This window comes from Myxine glutinosa, chromosome 1, assembly GCF_964187855.1.
Source record: "Myxine glutinosa chromosome 1, kmMyxGlut1.1, whole genome shotgun sequence".
Classification (NCBI taxonomy): domain Eukaryota; kingdom Metazoa; phylum Chordata; class Myxini; order Myxiniformes; family Myxinidae; genus Myxine; species Myxine glutinosa.
In genome coordinates, this window is record NC_136261.1 from 378,400,963 (window position 1) to 378,417,924 (window position 16,962).

The 16,962-nt window shown below is 43.4% G+C and overlaps 2 protein-coding genes across 5 annotated transcripts in view; both read left to right on the forward strand.

The window, feature by feature from the left end:
- LOC137415872 (E3 ubiquitin/ISG15 ligase TRIM25) overlaps positions 1-16,962 on the forward strand; it is a 732,877-nt gene that overhangs the window by 235,836 nt on the left and 480,079 nt on the right. The window lies entirely within an intron of this gene.
- Positions 1-16,962, forward strand: part of LOC137418166 (uncharacterized) — a 56,891-nt gene that overhangs the window by 25,231 nt on the left and 14,698 nt on the right. The window contains exons 4-6 of the mRNA XM_078770231.1: positions 2,732-2,842; positions 3,084-3,206; positions 7,649-7,671. Of these exons, the coding sequence (XP_078626357.1) occupies positions 2,732-2,842; positions 3,084-3,206; positions 7,649-7,671 (257 nt within the window). The remainder of the gene's footprint in view (positions 1-2,731; positions 2,843-3,083; positions 3,207-7,648; positions 7,672-16,962) is intronic.

Consider the following 16,962-nt stretch of genomic DNA (forward strand, 5'->3'; position numbering starts at 1 on the left):
AATCTATCTATAATTCCAGCAATCTCTGTGTGTCTGTGTGTCTGTGTGTCTGTGACCGCTGTTTCTCGACAACCACGGGTCCGATATACTTTAAACTTGCCAGGTATATTGCTGGGGACCCGAGGATGTGCCTTTTCAAGGTTTTAAATTAATCGGACAAGTACTTACCGAGCTATGTCCAAAAAACGCTTCAACCAATCAGAGAGCAGCGAGCTATCACGTGTGCCGAACGTGGCGATCAGACTCTACCTCGGCCGGCACATTTTACAGCGTATTCATTTATTTCACGTTGGAAAACTATGTTGCCGTTAAACTATGTTTTAAAACGAATTCAAACTGCGATTAAATTAAAACGATTCATCGTAACTGCGACGATTTGCGAACTTCCGGACAGTGAAGACTTCACTTCCGGCAGCCAATCACAGAACGCTTTGTTGCGTAGGCGTGGCCGATGTGAGAACGAGCGGAGGTGAGCGCGTTACGAGCTGACCGCCATTACGGTACGGTTCGTAATTCGATTTCTTCCGGAGAAAATAATAATTTCTCGATTTCATATGCGCATTATTTCTCCCAATTCAGTCAGAGCGAAGGGCGGAAGCGAAGAGCGTTGTTTTTTTTGTTTACGGGCGTACGGGCGGGGTAGAGCGTACGGGTAGCGTTTTTTTTTTTTTTGGCAAGGAACGGGCACCCACGTACGGGCAATGCCCTAGTAATAATAATAATAAGAGTTCCTTTACAAGGAGGAGGCCACTAGGCCTGTTAAAGCCTGCGCTATTATCAGTACTCCATCCGTTTTAAATTCTGAACGTCGAGCAAGGAAACAGCACGGATCATTATTAAGGCTTTGGTATGACTCGGTCGGGAGTTCGAATCGCTGATCTCGCAGACTCAGAGAGAAAGAACACTCTTATACCATTACAAGAGTCTGATTTAAAATTCCTGTTCCCGTTATTAATTAAGAATGATAAAAGTAAATTTAAAAAAAACAAATTTTAAAGTTAATTCACAATCTTTAATCAATAAGTTAAAATGAATTCACAATAAACCTGAATTAAATTCAAAATCTCGCAAGATTGCGTTTATCTCGCGGTTCTTCAGTAAAGATTGCCGTTATGTAAGCAAAAAGATAAAATAATATAAACCATATTAGCCTATGGTCATCGTAATGAAACAAGACCGAAAGTCTAACAGCAGCGTAGCCAGGCTGGTTTGATACTTTAGTTGAAGAGGATCGTATGGCCTGGGTGGAGATACCAGTTAGCAAATAATGTATGTAGGCCTACGAGGGGCAGTCAATAAGTAACCTTGAAATATTTTTCACAACTTGTTTATTGCATGTGAGTGTGTAACAACTGTTATTTTTCAACATAATCTCCATTGCATTCAATGCATTTTTTCCAGCACTTTACTAAGGCCTGGATTCTTCTAGAAAAAAATATTTTGGCTGCTTGTGTAGCCATTCGTGCACTGCCTCTTGAACCTCTTTGTCAGATTGGAAAGTGGTTCCACCAAGCGCCTCTTTAAGTGGCCCAAATATATGGTAATCCGAAGGGGCGAGGTCTGGTGCGTAGGGTGGATGAGGAAGACACTCAAAATGCAGGTCCTCGATTGTTGCAGCTGTAGCGCAAGCAGTATGGGGCCGAGCATTGTCATGCTGCAGCAAGACACCGGTAGTGAGTAGTCCACGACGTTTTGAACTGATTGCTGGTTTCAGATGATTTTTAAGGAGGTCGATGCACATCAAATTATGATGCACTGGTAACTATGGTCCTACTTTTTGGGCTTCGGTGAAGTTGAATGGCGCCACTCTTTGCTTGCCCTCTTTGTTTCTGGCTGAAAGTAGTGGACCCAGCTTTCATCCCCAGTCACTACGCGCTGTAAGAAAGTGTCGCCTTCTGTTTTGTAATGTCGCAGAAGTTCTTCACATGCATCCACTCGCCGATATTTCAGTTTGAGTGCGAGTTGTCTAGACACCCACCTTGCAGACACTTTGCGGAACCCCAGCATGTTGTGAAAGATATGGTGTGTTGACCCATGCCTAATGTTCAATTCGGAGACCACTTCATCCAGCGTAATGTGATGGTTTCCCCTTAGCACGCGCTCAACTCCTGCAGCCATTTCTGGTGTCTCCGCTGCGTGAGGCCGGCCTGAGCGAGCAGTGTCTGCCACACTGGACACTCCACTTTTAAACTTCCTGTCCCAGTCATACACCTTCTGCAGCGATAAACATGCGTCACCATATTGCATCTTCATTCTGTGATGGATTTCACTGGGATTCACACCCTCACTTCGCAAGAAACGGATGACAGAACGTTGCTCCTCCCTGGTGCATGCGTCTTAGGGCGCCGCCATCTTGGAACTGCTCTACTGGCGTCATATGCTCGACGTTGCCAGATCTAAAACAGGCAAAACATGGCTCTTACCCAATTACCCGTAGATATAACATATGTCGTCTACAACTACACACATTACATTCTCAAATTTATATCGTCATTCTAAGGTTACTTATTGACTGGCCCTCTTATAATAATGACAATTAACTAATTAATGAAAATATTCTCAACAAGAGATGGCAGGACAATGTGTTGCACACTTGGAAGATGATTGCCTGTATGATGATTGCCCATAGGGCGGGTACTCTGATAGTAAATTTAATACTCTGGGATATCCTTGCATCTTGTGTTCTGTTTCTCACTTAACTCTTTCTAATGATGATTTGTTTGATCTGCAGATAGTCAGTATGAAGAGAGAAAATGTGACAAAAGGAAGAACCGAAAATGTAGTTGCCGTAACGGCTTTCATGAATACGATGGCAAATGTGTGCTGGAAGAGTCTTCCAAAGGTAGGAGCTCGATGGATCAGCATGTATTTATTTAGAGGAGATGGGAGGTTGTAAGAAGAGAGTGTAGAAGTTAATAGCAATCATTGGATGCAGGTGTAAATAATTGCTGGACAATTAAGTCATAAAATACCTTTGTTGAAGGTGTAAATGGAAAGAGAAAAGCCAGCAGCGTGAAATTCTCATTTAATTGTTTTTCTCTCCTTTTTCCTCATTATCCCAAATTCTCATTTCTTTCCTTCAGTCGTAATCATCCACTTCATCAGAAAAGAAGAAATTGATTTCGAAATTGAGTTGGTTTCACAGATCATCACATGTGCATCATTCGCATTCTTTTTAATGATGGCAATCTTCATTCTTGGCCTGGGTAAGTTTCCACCGTTAGTATCTGCATGTTCTGTGTGTTCGCCATCAGGACAGGAAATAATGAGGGAGATTGGAAAATTGGATATAATAATGGATTCTCACCCTCAATAAAATTGTTAATGGAGCAGGTCTACGATGTTAAAATTTACCTTGGATACATACAACTTATTTGGAGAAGAAAATGGTGAAGATGGCTCATCATTTTCATACGATGCAGAAAGGCCACAGGCACCACAACCAGATAAAATGTTGTTTACCAACAAGATTCATACTCAAAGCCTTACCAGGTGACAAAGGATTCCTGGTGGATGGTGTCTACCACCATTCTACTAAGCCTGAACACAACTTCCTTCGAGAGCATTGTTGTGCCAGTTTGCTGAGATCGACCTTATCGTGTTCTCAATCCATCGGATCACATAGAGCACACCGTTTCTGTAAACAGCTCGAATTTTTTTGGGAGGTCACTTAAAACACACTAAGTCCATGGAAATCAGATAGCGAAGAGGAAGAACGCATGAGCGACCAATGCACAACCGAGCATGTGCAGGACGAATTAGAAAAGAGTAAAGATAAACGTATCCGATGTTCCTGAAAGATTGATGAAAGATTCATTCTGATGAGCCAGGTGGAAGAGGGAATTATTGGCCCATTTGGAATTTCCCTCTGAACACTTTGATGTCAAGCTGGAATCCCATGTGCAAATCCCAAGCGTTGTGATGAATTATCCTCATCATTGAATCACCTTGTAATTCATGGAGACCACTGCTGTCTCCTAATGTCCTTATTTTTGTGACCATAAAATTGTACACAGGTTTTTATGTGACCACATGCAGGGTGGACCATAAAAATTGCAACATTTGATCATGCTGAGATTTTCTTAGTAACATGGTTGTAAGTAAATTTCAAATTTCCTTTGATTGCCTGTGACAGAAAAAACATTTTTTACAGGTAATAAAAATAATCGGACAATTTAATATGTAGCAGTGCTGCATCTTTGTTTATGACATCTACGTTGAAACAAAGTCACCAAAAAGAGTGCGGAGAGCATTTAAAAGAAGGGTCCTGGCAGCTCGTGTATCTGCTTACAAATCAATAACGGCATTAATGCCAAAGATAAAATATACTGATCATTACAAAACGTGAATAAGTGCTGTTTAGGATGGCTTGTTAATGTTCGTGTCCCAAGACCAATGAAGCTGTATGGAAATAGATAGAGAGATATCCATGAAAACCAACAGGATGACTCTCAGCTGAAACAGGAATCCGTTTCACATCAGCATGATCATTACTAATGGAAAACATTGAGCTTCTTCCTTACAAAATCCAGCTTTTCCAGGCACTTCGTAAAAATCACAGAAGATGGTACGGCTTGTGTAACTGCTTTTCTGAATCACTGCAAATGAAGACCTCGGTATCGATGACATATTTTTGTCTGACGAGTGCCATACTACCTCCGCCACTCCGCCACCAGGATATGTTTTCACCCCTGTATGTGTGTTTGTCTGTCTGACTGTGAGCAGGATATCTCAAAAAGTTATGGACATTGGTGGACAGGTTGGGTGTGTGACAAGAAGGAATTGATAAGATTGTGGTAAAGATCCGAATCCGGATAGGTATTATAGAGCAATTTTTAAAGATAATCTTAAAAATAATCGAACCTTTATTCAGAATTTTCCAAAAAAAATTGGGCTAAAAACACTCCCCAGTACTTACAAATGGACGGCTGAATGTTTCACAAAGATGCGTTTGAACAACTCTGAAAATATGTTGACACGCAGACAAACATTTATCTTATAGTATAGACTAGCAGGGGTACCAGGCATTGCCCAGTGTTCTCATCCTGTTGGCATTTTTACAAAATCCCCAAAAAATATCTTTTTTGGAGCCATCTAAAACACTTCCCTACACCCACTAAGGAATTGGTGTACACTGTAAAAATACATATCCAGTGTATGCTGTATATTAGTTAACACTCAGCCCTTCTAGCCTAAGAAAGCTACATACAGCAACCAAGAAAAGCTACATAACCAAGAACAACAGCTACACAACCTTCATCAAAGAAAAGCCATTTGCTGTTTCAAACCCTACCTGAGTTCCTCCACAGTTGTGGACATCTACAAGTAGCACATGCATGAGAACTCCAACACCACATAACCTTACCAAAGAATAAAGGCATCAGCCAGGAACCAGTTTCATGACTTGCTGGCAGACAGAAACTTGCGCCACCAATGCTGCCAAAACATATACCACGTGCAATGAGAATAGATTCCAAACATCGATATAAATGATTAAATAACATGACAAACATATACACCACCGGTCAAAAGTTTTAGAACACCTCAATTTTTCCAGTTTTTATTGAAATTTACGGAGTTTCATGTCCAGTGAATAACCTGAAATGGTACAAAGTTAAGCAGTAAACTGCTCCAGGTTAAAAAAAAAAGTTTAGGCTTGCAAAAACGGGAAAATAATGTAAATTACACCGTTATATTGTAAAAAAAAAGGCCTTCTTCAGGGAACAAGTAATGGGTTAAAAACTTATAGCTGTTCTGCAGAAATGTAAGTAAATGAAGCCTTGAAAGTTGATGCACACAATTCCGACAGGTGTCTCAACCTCTGCTGATTACTTGATAACAAACCCCCTGTCTGCATGAAAGCAGTATTGAAACAGACTGTTATTACATCCTCTGAAGCATTATTTGGACAATATTGCACTGCAGGAAGTAGTACATTGCAAAGTGGAGGAAACTCCGACAGGAAGAGGTCTGGCATACCCAAAGCCACAACAGAATCAGAAGACAAGATTCTGAGAGTCAACAGCTTGTGTGATAGGCGGCTCACAGGACAACAGCTTCAAGCACAGCTTAACACTGGTCGAAATAAGCAAGTCTCAGTTTCAACTGTGAAGAGAAGACTTCGAGCTGCAGGTTTGCCAGGTCGAGTGGCTGTAAGAAAGCCATTGCTAAGATGGCAAAATAAGAAAAAGAGGCTTGCCTGGGCCATGAAGCACTGCCAGGGGACTACTGAAGACTGGAAGAAGGTCTTATGGACCGATGAATCAAAATTTAAAATCTTTGGTTCTTCACGCAGGGTTTTTGTACGCCGTCGAGTAGGCAAAAGAATGGTTCCTCAGTGTGTGACACAAACTGTCAAACATGGAGGGGGAAGCGTGATGGTCTGGGGCTTTTTTGCTGGATCCAGAATTGGCGACTTGCACAGAGTGACTGGCACCCTGAAAAAAAGGGCTACCACAGCATTTTGCAGCGCCATGCAATACCCTCTGGTATACTATGCCTAGTTGGTCAGGGGTTCATCCTACAGCAAGATAATGACCCTAAACGCACCTCCAGGCTATGTCAAAACTACCTTCGAGGAAAAGTACAAGACGGTCGGCTTCAAATCATGGAATGGCCAGCACAGTCTCCAGACTTAAACCCCATCGAGCTGGTTTGGGATGAACTGGACAGAAGGATGAAGGCAAAGAAACCTACAAGTGCAACACATTTGTGGGAACTTCTGCAACAGTGTTGGGAAGAACTTCCCGAACAATATTTGATTTCCATTGTAGAAAGAATGCCACGAGTGTGTTCGGCGGTTATATCTGCAAAAGGTGGATACTTTGCTGAGTGATAAATTGAAATTAAATTTTGTTAAACAAAATGATTCTATGATTCTTTTTATCTCCAATTGTTTATTTGTTCTATGCTTAATTTCAGAGTACATTGAGACATTACTGCGTAAATTTCAACAAAAACTGGAAAAATTGAGGTGTTCTAAAACTTTTGACCGGTAGTGTAAATGAACATATAAACACAAATAACATATATAATATAACACAAACATATAAACATATAAATAATAGAATGACAAACATATAAATTCCAAAGGCCCACCACCTCTCTCACCCATAATTGGAGGGAACAACGAATCAGCTATGACGTCATCGATTATCCACAGCTGTGGCTAGGACCTAATAAATAATTAACACTTGGCTCTTCAATCGAAGCATATTGCATAAAGCAACCAATAAAAGCCACACAAGATAAGCCCTCTTGCTGATTCAAACCCTACCTGGGTTCCTCGGCAGTTGTAGGTATTTACAAGTAGCACAGGCATGAGAAGACTAATGCTCGCTCCATGCAAAGGGCGTACCTTATGCAGCTTTTATGAGTTGCTTTTATGCAGCATTTTTGGGATTGAAGGCCTGAGTGTTAACTAATTATAAAGTCCTACATACATGTGGGGATAAATGATCAGGTAAGAGGAAAATTGATTATTCCCTTCATGCGCAGGTGAGCCTGGTGTTGGCTTAGCGGTTAGGGTACCGGCTTGCGAAATGTGGTTTGGCCTTTGTTATATAATTGCTGTAGATCACTGGTAGAAAACGTTTTTTGTATATCGCTGTCTAAGGTATTAAAATCATAATCTCTTCTGCCTTTTCAGGGATTCAAAAAAGACTTACAAAGGTAGGATTGTTGTTGTGTTGCACGGTTCTGTGCCAGGTTAATTACATTTTCTAATTTATATTAATTTTCTTCACTATCTCTCTAACAATCAATCTGAAAAAGGTTTTCAGTCATTTTTGGTAAAGACTACTTTATATTTATCCATCTTAACATTTTTGTACACCGCTCCTTTGCTATTCCATCTCCACGCGCTGCATGACGTCATTGCCGGGCACCGAAGGGGGTTTATTACGCACTTATTTATTTTCTTTCTCATCTGGGCAATATCTCAGGAACCTTTTGAACTAGGAAGCTGATATTTGGACATGCCAATGACCAAGTGATTTTTTTTTTTTTTTTTTTTTTTTTTTTTTTGTATACAAGATCGAGGCTCGTGAAAGAGCGAACATTAATCACACAGAAAGACAAACCGACACATAAAACATATAACATAGGGAGCGGTAGACAAGATGGGGAGAGAGGGGGAAGGACACAAACACAACATTTGAGAGCAGGGTCCGAGAGACATGGAGACATCGAGAGATCTGAGAGAGGGCGAGGGCTTTGGGGGGGGGGGGGCGTGGGAAGGGGGCAGTGGGAGAGGTATAAAACATATGGACACTGCCAGGACTTCCAGGAAAGAAGTTGGAATTTCAAACAAGGTGGATCTGGGGTGAATTAGCGGGGGTAGCAAAGATCAAGGTTTTGGATGGGGGAAGATAAGAGATGGTGGTGAACAGCTGTTTTAAAGACCTGGAGGGAGGAGTGGGATTGAAGGGAGTGAGGGAGTTTGTTCCAGAGGCGGGAGAAAAGAGGAATGAAAGAGTGAAGGTGAGCGGAGAGCCGAGATTTCGGCAGTTTAACCATCAGAGGGTTGCTGGCAGATCTTGTGCGACCTGTAGGAATATTTGGGGGACAGAGCACAGAGAGAGCTGGGGGTGCAAGGCCGGAGAGGAGTCGGTAGAAGACAGAAAGACCACCTACCTGCCTGCGGTGAGTGAGTGAAAGGCCCTCAGAGATAGCTTCATCGCGGGAGATTCCAATAATTCTGAAAGCTTTGGTTTCAACAGCGTGAAGCCGAGCTAGGTGTGAGGCAGGAGCACCGGCCCATAGGGGAGAACAGTATTCCATTGAGCTGCGGATGAAAGCCTTGTATGTGGTGAGGAGCTCAGGTGTGCCGAGGAAGGACTTCGCACGACGGAGGATGCCCAGTCGGCGACTGGCTTTGGAGGCCAGCTTGGAAATGTGGTTTTCCCAAGAAAGATCATGGCAGATAGTGAGACCCAAAATCTTGAGCGACAGAACTTCTTGGAGAGGATTGTTGAGAAAGTAGATGGGAGGGTTGTCCAGTCGATCTTTTCGGAGAGACATAGTAAGAGTGTGAGATTTGTCAGGATTGAAAGACATGTTCCACTTGTTTGACCAGTCTGTGATTTTGTCCAGGTCTTCAGAGAGTGAGGAGGCAGCAGACTGCCGATCTGAGGGAAGAGGAATGGAGCGGCAGAGAGTGGAGTCATCAGCAAAGAGATAGAGAGGATTTTCGAGAGAGTCAGAGAGATCATTGATGAAGACCAGAAAAAGCACGGGGCCCAGAACACTGCCTTGGGGAACTCCAGCCTGAACAGGAAGAGGAGATTTTTTGGAATAATCAATGATTTTATTAATTTTCAAAAGGTTACAGCTTTGGATAAAGCACTGGCGGTTTAGTTAGGTATGCAATTAGCCAATTGATGAAGTAATTAATTATTTTACGATTATTATTTATTTATTTTACTTATTTTAATTTTAATATTTTAATTTAAATATTTAATAAGAAATTATTAATTTTAATTATTAAGAAATTTAATTATTTAATTTATTTATTTTCATCAATTAATTATTGTACACATCTCCCTCCCAATACTGTCTATATGTGCTGCACGGTGGAATTGCCGGGCGCCTAATACTGCGGGCTGGAGGATATATTATTTCTGTATTTAGCATGGGGGCCGTGTACTTTGAATGTATCTGTACTTTTTTTCTTAAAAGTTAATCTTTTAACCTCTTCTCTTTGGGTCATTCTCATGAAAAAATTCTGGAACATTTTGGTCTGATATATACTGTATATATACATAGTAGCAGATTGTGGCAGATCCTGATGGCCATATGGTTTACTTTTCTGCATATGGCCTTGGACAGCTGTCTCACCCGAATCCCAATGCTAATACAACAACAACAACAACAACAACATGCATTTTAAGGCCATTTTCCCTGCAAGAGCGGGGGTTAGCCTTGCGGTCCCCATGACAATGTTCTCCATTTTGCCCTATTCTCTGCATCTCCCCTTGTTAACCCCCTTGCCCGCATTTCTTTTTCGACCATCTTTAGCCAAGTTTTTCTCGGTCTTCCCCGTCCTCTATTTCCTTCTACATTCATTTCCATCACTCTTTTCAACCAGTCACTTTCATCCTTCCTCAACACATGACCAAACCATCTCAACCTGTTTCTCTTCACAGCATCCATCACAGGCTCTATTCCCATCAACTTTCGCAATTCATCATTTGTCTTCCTCTCTCTCAACGATACTCCACACATCCACCAAACCATTCGCATTTCCACCCTTTCCAGCCTTCGTTGCTGCTCCACGTTCATTACCCATGTCTCACTCCCATAAATCATAACACTTCTCACACATGCAGCATACACCTTTCCCTTCAGCTTCAATGACACTCCCCTCCTCATCAGCACGCCACTCAGTTCCCGAAACTTCTTCCATGCACATCTCACTCGAGCAACTGTTGCCGAGTCTGATCCACCTTCTCCATTCAGCATGTCTCCAAGGTAACAAAATGTTTTCACACCTTCCAGCTTCACGCCATCTCCAAGATCCAACTCAACATTTCCTCCATCTGCAGCTCCCTCTGTGCACACCTTACACTTGAATGTAGCTGCCACACTGGTTAATGACCCTCTCAAACCACTACATTTTTGATGAACCCACTCAGCGCACATTGTACATTGAATGGAATTCACTCCGACACCCTTCCTGCACACAGCACATGGCCACTTCCCAGTTCTTTCCACCTCACCACATGCTTTACCACTTGCCATCACCTTCGTTTTTCCGATATTCACGTTCAGACCTTTTGTCTCCATTCATTCCTTCCACTTGTTCATCTTCTCCTTCAGTCCATCCATACTTTCTGCAATCAACACCAGATCATCTGCATACAACAACTCCTACGGTAAACCCTCCTTTACGTTCTGAGCCAGCACATCCATCACAGCTAAAAATAGTAGTGGAATTAGTACTGACCCGTGATGCACTCCCACCTTCACCTCAAACTCACCACTGTTCCCGTCCTTCGTCCTTACAGCTGTGCATGCTCTTTTGTACATTGCCATCACTACTCTGATCAACCATTCCTCCACTCCTAACTTCCTCAATGCCCATGTCACTACTTCACGTGAAACCCTATCGAATGCTTTCTCCAGGTCAACAAACCCAAGAAACAACTTCTTCCTCTTCTCCATATACTTCTCCTGCAACTGGCTCACAATAAAGAGCGCATCTGTCATTCCTCTTCCTGGCATAAATCCAAACTGCATTTCGTCAATCTCACTTTCTTCCTTATCCTCTTCTCCAACACCCTTTCCAATACCTTCATTCCATGCTCCAATAACTTTATCGCTCGATACGAGCCACAGTCCAGAGGGTCACCTTTCCCCTTGTATAGAGGGACGAGGGTACTCAGTTCCCAATCCACTGGAATGCGGCCTTCTTTCACCACCAGATTGCAGATCTCTGTCATTCTCTTCACACCCCATCTTCCTGCTGCCTTCAACATATCTCCCACAACTCCCGTCGGCCCTCCCGCTTTTCTACTCTTCATTGCTTTTATCGCTTCCTCAACTTCCTTCTCAGTTATCTTCTCTGCCGGTCCTAAAACTGGGTTACTCTCTCTGTTGCCATCCCATTCATTCTCTGCGTTCAACAGTATTTCCATATATCTCTTCCATCTTCCTTTAATTCCATCTGGGTCCACAACGATTTGTCCCACTTCATCCTTCAAGCAACTCACCCCCATCACATCACACCTCTCTTTCTCGATCTGCTTTGCAATCCTGAATACCGCTCTCTGACCCTCTTCCGAATCCAAGCGTTCTCCGAACATTTTCCTACATGCCTCCTGTGCCTTTGCTACCTCTTTCTTTGCAGCCTTCTTGGCTGTCTTATAACTTTCATGCTCTGCCTTTTCTGCCCCCATACCCTTCGCCTTCTGCCACTCCTTGAACTTCTTCCTCTTCTCGTCAATCTTCTTTCCAACTTCATCATCCCACCACCATGTTTCCGAGTGCCTCGGTGGTCCTTTTGTCCATCCACATACCTCACCAACGGCTCCCAACAGACTATCTTTCATTGACATCCAACTACTTTCAAGCTCAACCACATCATCCTCGACCATACTCAGCCTCTCTTTTAATGCCTCCTTCACTGTCACCTCTTTCAACCTCCACACCTTCATTCTCGGTTGGTACTTCACCCTCCGAGCTCTCCTCGCACCTTTCACCCTTATGTCGCAGACAACCAAGTGGTGCTGTGAAACAGCCTCCTCCCCCGGGATCACCTTTGTGTCCCGGAGGTGCCCCCTATCTCGCCTATGCACCATCAGGTAGTCAACGGTTGTCGTCGACCCAGCTGACGTGTATGTAACAAGATTATTATCCTCTTTCTGGAACTGAGTATTACAAATCAACAAATCAGCTCCATCAGCAAACTCCAAAATCCTTTCACCTTCTCCATTTCTCACACCATATCAGTAACCCCAATGAACTCCCTCAAAACCGTACATACTCCTTCCCACATGTCCATTTAGGTCTCCTCCTACCACAACAACTTCCTCATCTTTCACGTTTTCCATCAGCTTCTCTATAGCACACCAGAACTTGTCCATCTCTTCATCGCTCCGACCAACCTGCGGAGCATATCCCGAGATGATGTTCACCAAGAGCTTTCCAATCATCGTTTTCACTATCATCAACCTTTCACTCACTCTAGTCACACTCACCACACTGTCTACAAACTCCTCAGAAAACAGGACACCAACACCATTCACGCCCTCCAGGCACCCTTGCCACACAAACTTGTATTTCTGTCCCTGCCTACCCTTCACCATTCTCACACCACTTCCCTTCCATCTCGTCTCCTGCACACAACATATGTCCACTCTTCTTCTGACCAAGACTTCCACCACTTCTCCTGATCTCCCTGTCATTGTCCCTACATTCCATGTCCCAAACCTCAGAAACCGATCTCCACTTCGGGCTGTACCCTGCCCATATGTAGTTGTAATTGTCATGGTTTTCTTTTTGAGGCAATGTTTTTATGGCCGGATGCCCTTCCTGACGCCAACCCTTTTAGTCGCCTCTTACGACATGCAGGGATACGGTGTACCTATTCTAAACCGGGGTACACACCGGGTTAATGCTAATCACCTGCTCAATGAGGTTAAACTGATGTATGGGAATCAATTTTAAAAAGCTTCCTGTTAAATTTTCACCAGGAAGGAGGAGGAAGGAAGAGGGAGGAAATAGAAGGGATGTTAGCATGGTAGTGGGACTGCACGTTACAGTGGCACCTTTAAATGCTGTGTGGGAATTGTTTTATGTCGTCCAAAGATGACTGTCACTGCAGAAGAAGCAAAATGGTATTTTTTCAAAATTATTATTATTATTATTAGTATTCATTGTTCACCGAGTCAAGGCTCATGGAGGTATAAGAACACTGAATGGATCAGGATGCAACAGAACAAAAGGAACAGTAGAGAGAGAGGGTGGAAACACCAACAGTAGAGTTGATGTGCAAAATAGAGGGAGACTTGGACAAGCAATGGATGTTGGGAAGAATGAGGGGTCGGGGATGATGCATGGGTGGACAAGTTGGATACATAAGCAAGCTATCACGAAAGAAAAACTGGAAATTTGGAGAGACGTGGGCTTGGAGATGTTAATGGGGATGGAAAAGATCATGGTTTTTTATGAGGGATGGACTAAGATAGTGGTGAACATCTCAGATCATCCCGATCCAAAACCATGATCTTTTCCACCCTTGTTAATCCCCCCTACCCCCCACCCTTCCACCCCATGCCCTCTTCGTTCCATATTTCATATTTTTCTTCGTTCCATCGTTCTTCTTCGTTCCATATTTTTCAGTTTTTCCTTCCAGAGTGTTTCTTTCCCCATCCATCTTTTTTTTTTCTTTTTTCTTTTTTTGTATACAGAATCAAGGCTCGTGAAAGAGCTAACATTTATCAAACAAACAAGCAAACAAAGTATATAAAAAGGGGAGCGGTAGACAAGATGGGGAGAGAAGGGGAGGAAGCACACAAACACAACATTTGAGAGCAGGGACATCGGGAGATGTGTGGGAGGGAAAGGGCTTGGGGGGAGGTGGGAGAGGTATAAAATATATGGACACAGCAAGGACTTCCAGGAAAGAAGTTGGAATTTCGAAAACGTGTATCTGGGGTGAATTAGCGGGGGTAGAAAAGATCAAGGTTTTGGATGGGGGAAGATAAGAGATGGTGGTGAACAGCTGTTTTAAAGACCTGGAGGGAGGCGTGGGATTGAAGGGAGTGGGGGAGTTTGTTCCAGAGGTGGGAGAAAAGGGGAATGAAAGAGGGAAGGTGAGCAGAGAGGAGAGAGCAGAGTGAGCAGAGATTTTGGCAGTTTAACCATAAGAGGGTTGCTGGCAGATCTTGTGTGACCTGTAGGAATATTTGCGGGACAGAGCACAGAGAGAGCTGGGGGAGCAAGGCTGGAGAGGAGTCGGTAGAAGACAGAAAGACCACCAACCTGCCTGCGCTGAGTGAGTGAAAGACCCTCGGAGTTAGCTTCATCGCAGGGGATTCCAATAATTCTGAAAGCTTTGGTTTCAACAGCGTGAAGCCGAGCTAGGTGTGAGGCATGAGCACAGGCCGAGAGGGGGGGAACAGTATTCCATTGAGCTGCGGATGAAAGCCTTGCATGTGGTGAGGAGCTCAAGTGTGCCAAGGAAGGACTTCGCATGACGGAGGATGCCCAGTCAGCAACTGGCTTTGGCGGCGAGCTTGGAAATGTGGTTTTCCCAAGAAAGATCATGGCAGATTGTGAGACCCAAAAGCTTGAGCGACAGAACTTATTGGAGAGGATTGTTGAGAAAGCAGATGGGAGGGTTTTTCCAGTCGGTCTTTTCGGAGAGACATAGTAAGAGTGTGCGATTTGTCAGGAATGAAAGACATGTTCCACTTATTTGACCAGTCTGTGATTTTGTCCAAGTCTGCAGAGAGTGAGGAGGCTGCAGACTGCCGATCTGAGGGATGAGGAATGGAGCGGCAGAGAGTGGAGTCATCAGCAAAGAGATAGAGAGAGGATTTTCCAGAGAGTTGGAGAGATCATTGATGAAGACCAAAAATAGCACAGGGCCCAGAACACTACCTTAGGGAACTTCAGCCAGAACAGGCAGGGCAGATGAGAGAAATCCATTCAGGGCCATACGTTGCCTACGACCAGAGAGGAAGTCCGCAAGCTATGAGTGGATATTTCTATAGATACCATAGGAGGAAAGTTTGGTGAGCAGAGTTGGGTGCCAGACCATATCGAAGGCACGTGATATGTCATGGGAGACAGCTCTGATTTTGTGTTTGGCATTGAGGACCTCCATCCAATTGCTGAGACAGCAGAAGCAACATGTCCAGAGTAGAATGACCTGGTCTGAATCCAAATTGATGATCAGAGATCAAGCCATTGGAGAAGAGGAAGGATTTGATATCCGAAGCAATGATGGATTCCATGACTTTGCTGATAATTGGGAGCAGGCTGATTGGTCTGTAGTTGCAAGGATCTGTTTTTGCACATTTTTTGTGTAAAGCGGTAATGTTTGCTGATTTCCATGATGCTGGCAGATGACCTTGAGCAAAAGAGAGGGTGAAAAGAACAGAGAGAAGGTGAGATAGAGCGGAAGAGCAGGATTTTAGGACCCGTGGGCTGATGCCGTCTGGTCCAGTTACAGAATCAGAGTCGAGGTTTGACAAAAACTTCTCCACCTTGTCAGGAGAGAAGGACACAGAGTCCATGAGCAGTTGGGTTCGACTTGGTAAGGTGGGAACTTAGAGAGATTTTGTTTGGGGCACAATATTTTGAGGCAAACACAGAGTTAAGGCATTCGGCTTTGTCACGTACGGTGTCAACTGTGTAGCCATTTGAGGTAAGGGAGGGGATGGAGGGGAAACAAACACCAGAAACGGATTTGACCAGATGCCACCAGGATTTGGAGGAAGGAGACAGGTTTGAGAGTTCATTCTTGAGTGTGGAGAGATAGTGCTTCCTGGCACTCCTGAGGGTAGACACACACTTGTTCTGATCTTGGTGGAAGGAACTGAGTTTGCCTTCATTTGGATTTGCCTTCCAAGAGTCAAAGGCAAGTTGTTTCAGGGCAACTGCCTCACTACAAGATTCAGTGTACAATAGATGGAAGGAAGGGTAAGACAACTGAAGACGAGATGGGAAAAATTATTTATACATTAGAAAGGAGGTGGTTACGAGGGGATATAATAGAGATGTTTAAGATAATGAAGGGTAGAGACAAAATAAGTGCAGAATAATTATGCAGCCCAGTGGACAGTGATAGAACTAGGGGCCATCACCTGAGAGTGAAGAAGAGGAGAGTTAAGGTGGTAATAAGGCACAGGTCTTTCACTCGGAGGGTATTTAATCCATGGAATTGTCTCCCTGGAAAGGCAGTGGCAAGAGAAACAGTTGATAAGTTTAAATTAGAATTAGATAGGTAGCTAGATGCATTTGAGATAGACGAGTGCAGGGATATTGTTGGATTTGTCCGCAGATCATGTGTGGATGGGTGATTATGTGCATCTGTGTGAAGTGTTGTCAGTGTGGTCTCTTCAAGTGGTGGTGTGTGGTTGATGTGTGTTTTTCACCCAAGAACCGTCTTTGCCCACTCCTCCTCCACCCTCCCGAAAGAAAAAAAAAAATATTACAAAATGCCTACAAAAAACCCCACAAAAAACAACAAAAAAACAAATAAAAAAACGTTATGCATTTTCCTTTTTAATACAGTATATGAATTTGTCTGGTATTAATGTGGTGCAGGCATGATGGGCCGAATGGCCTCCTCCTGCGTCGAATTTCCTTGTGTGTGTAAACTATTATTGAAATTTCTCGATTTAAACCATATTTTTCAACAAAATACATTAAAACAAGTACAGATACATTCAAAGTACACCGCCCCTATGCCAAATAATTAAATATCCCACAGCGCGGCATTCCTGGGGTGCC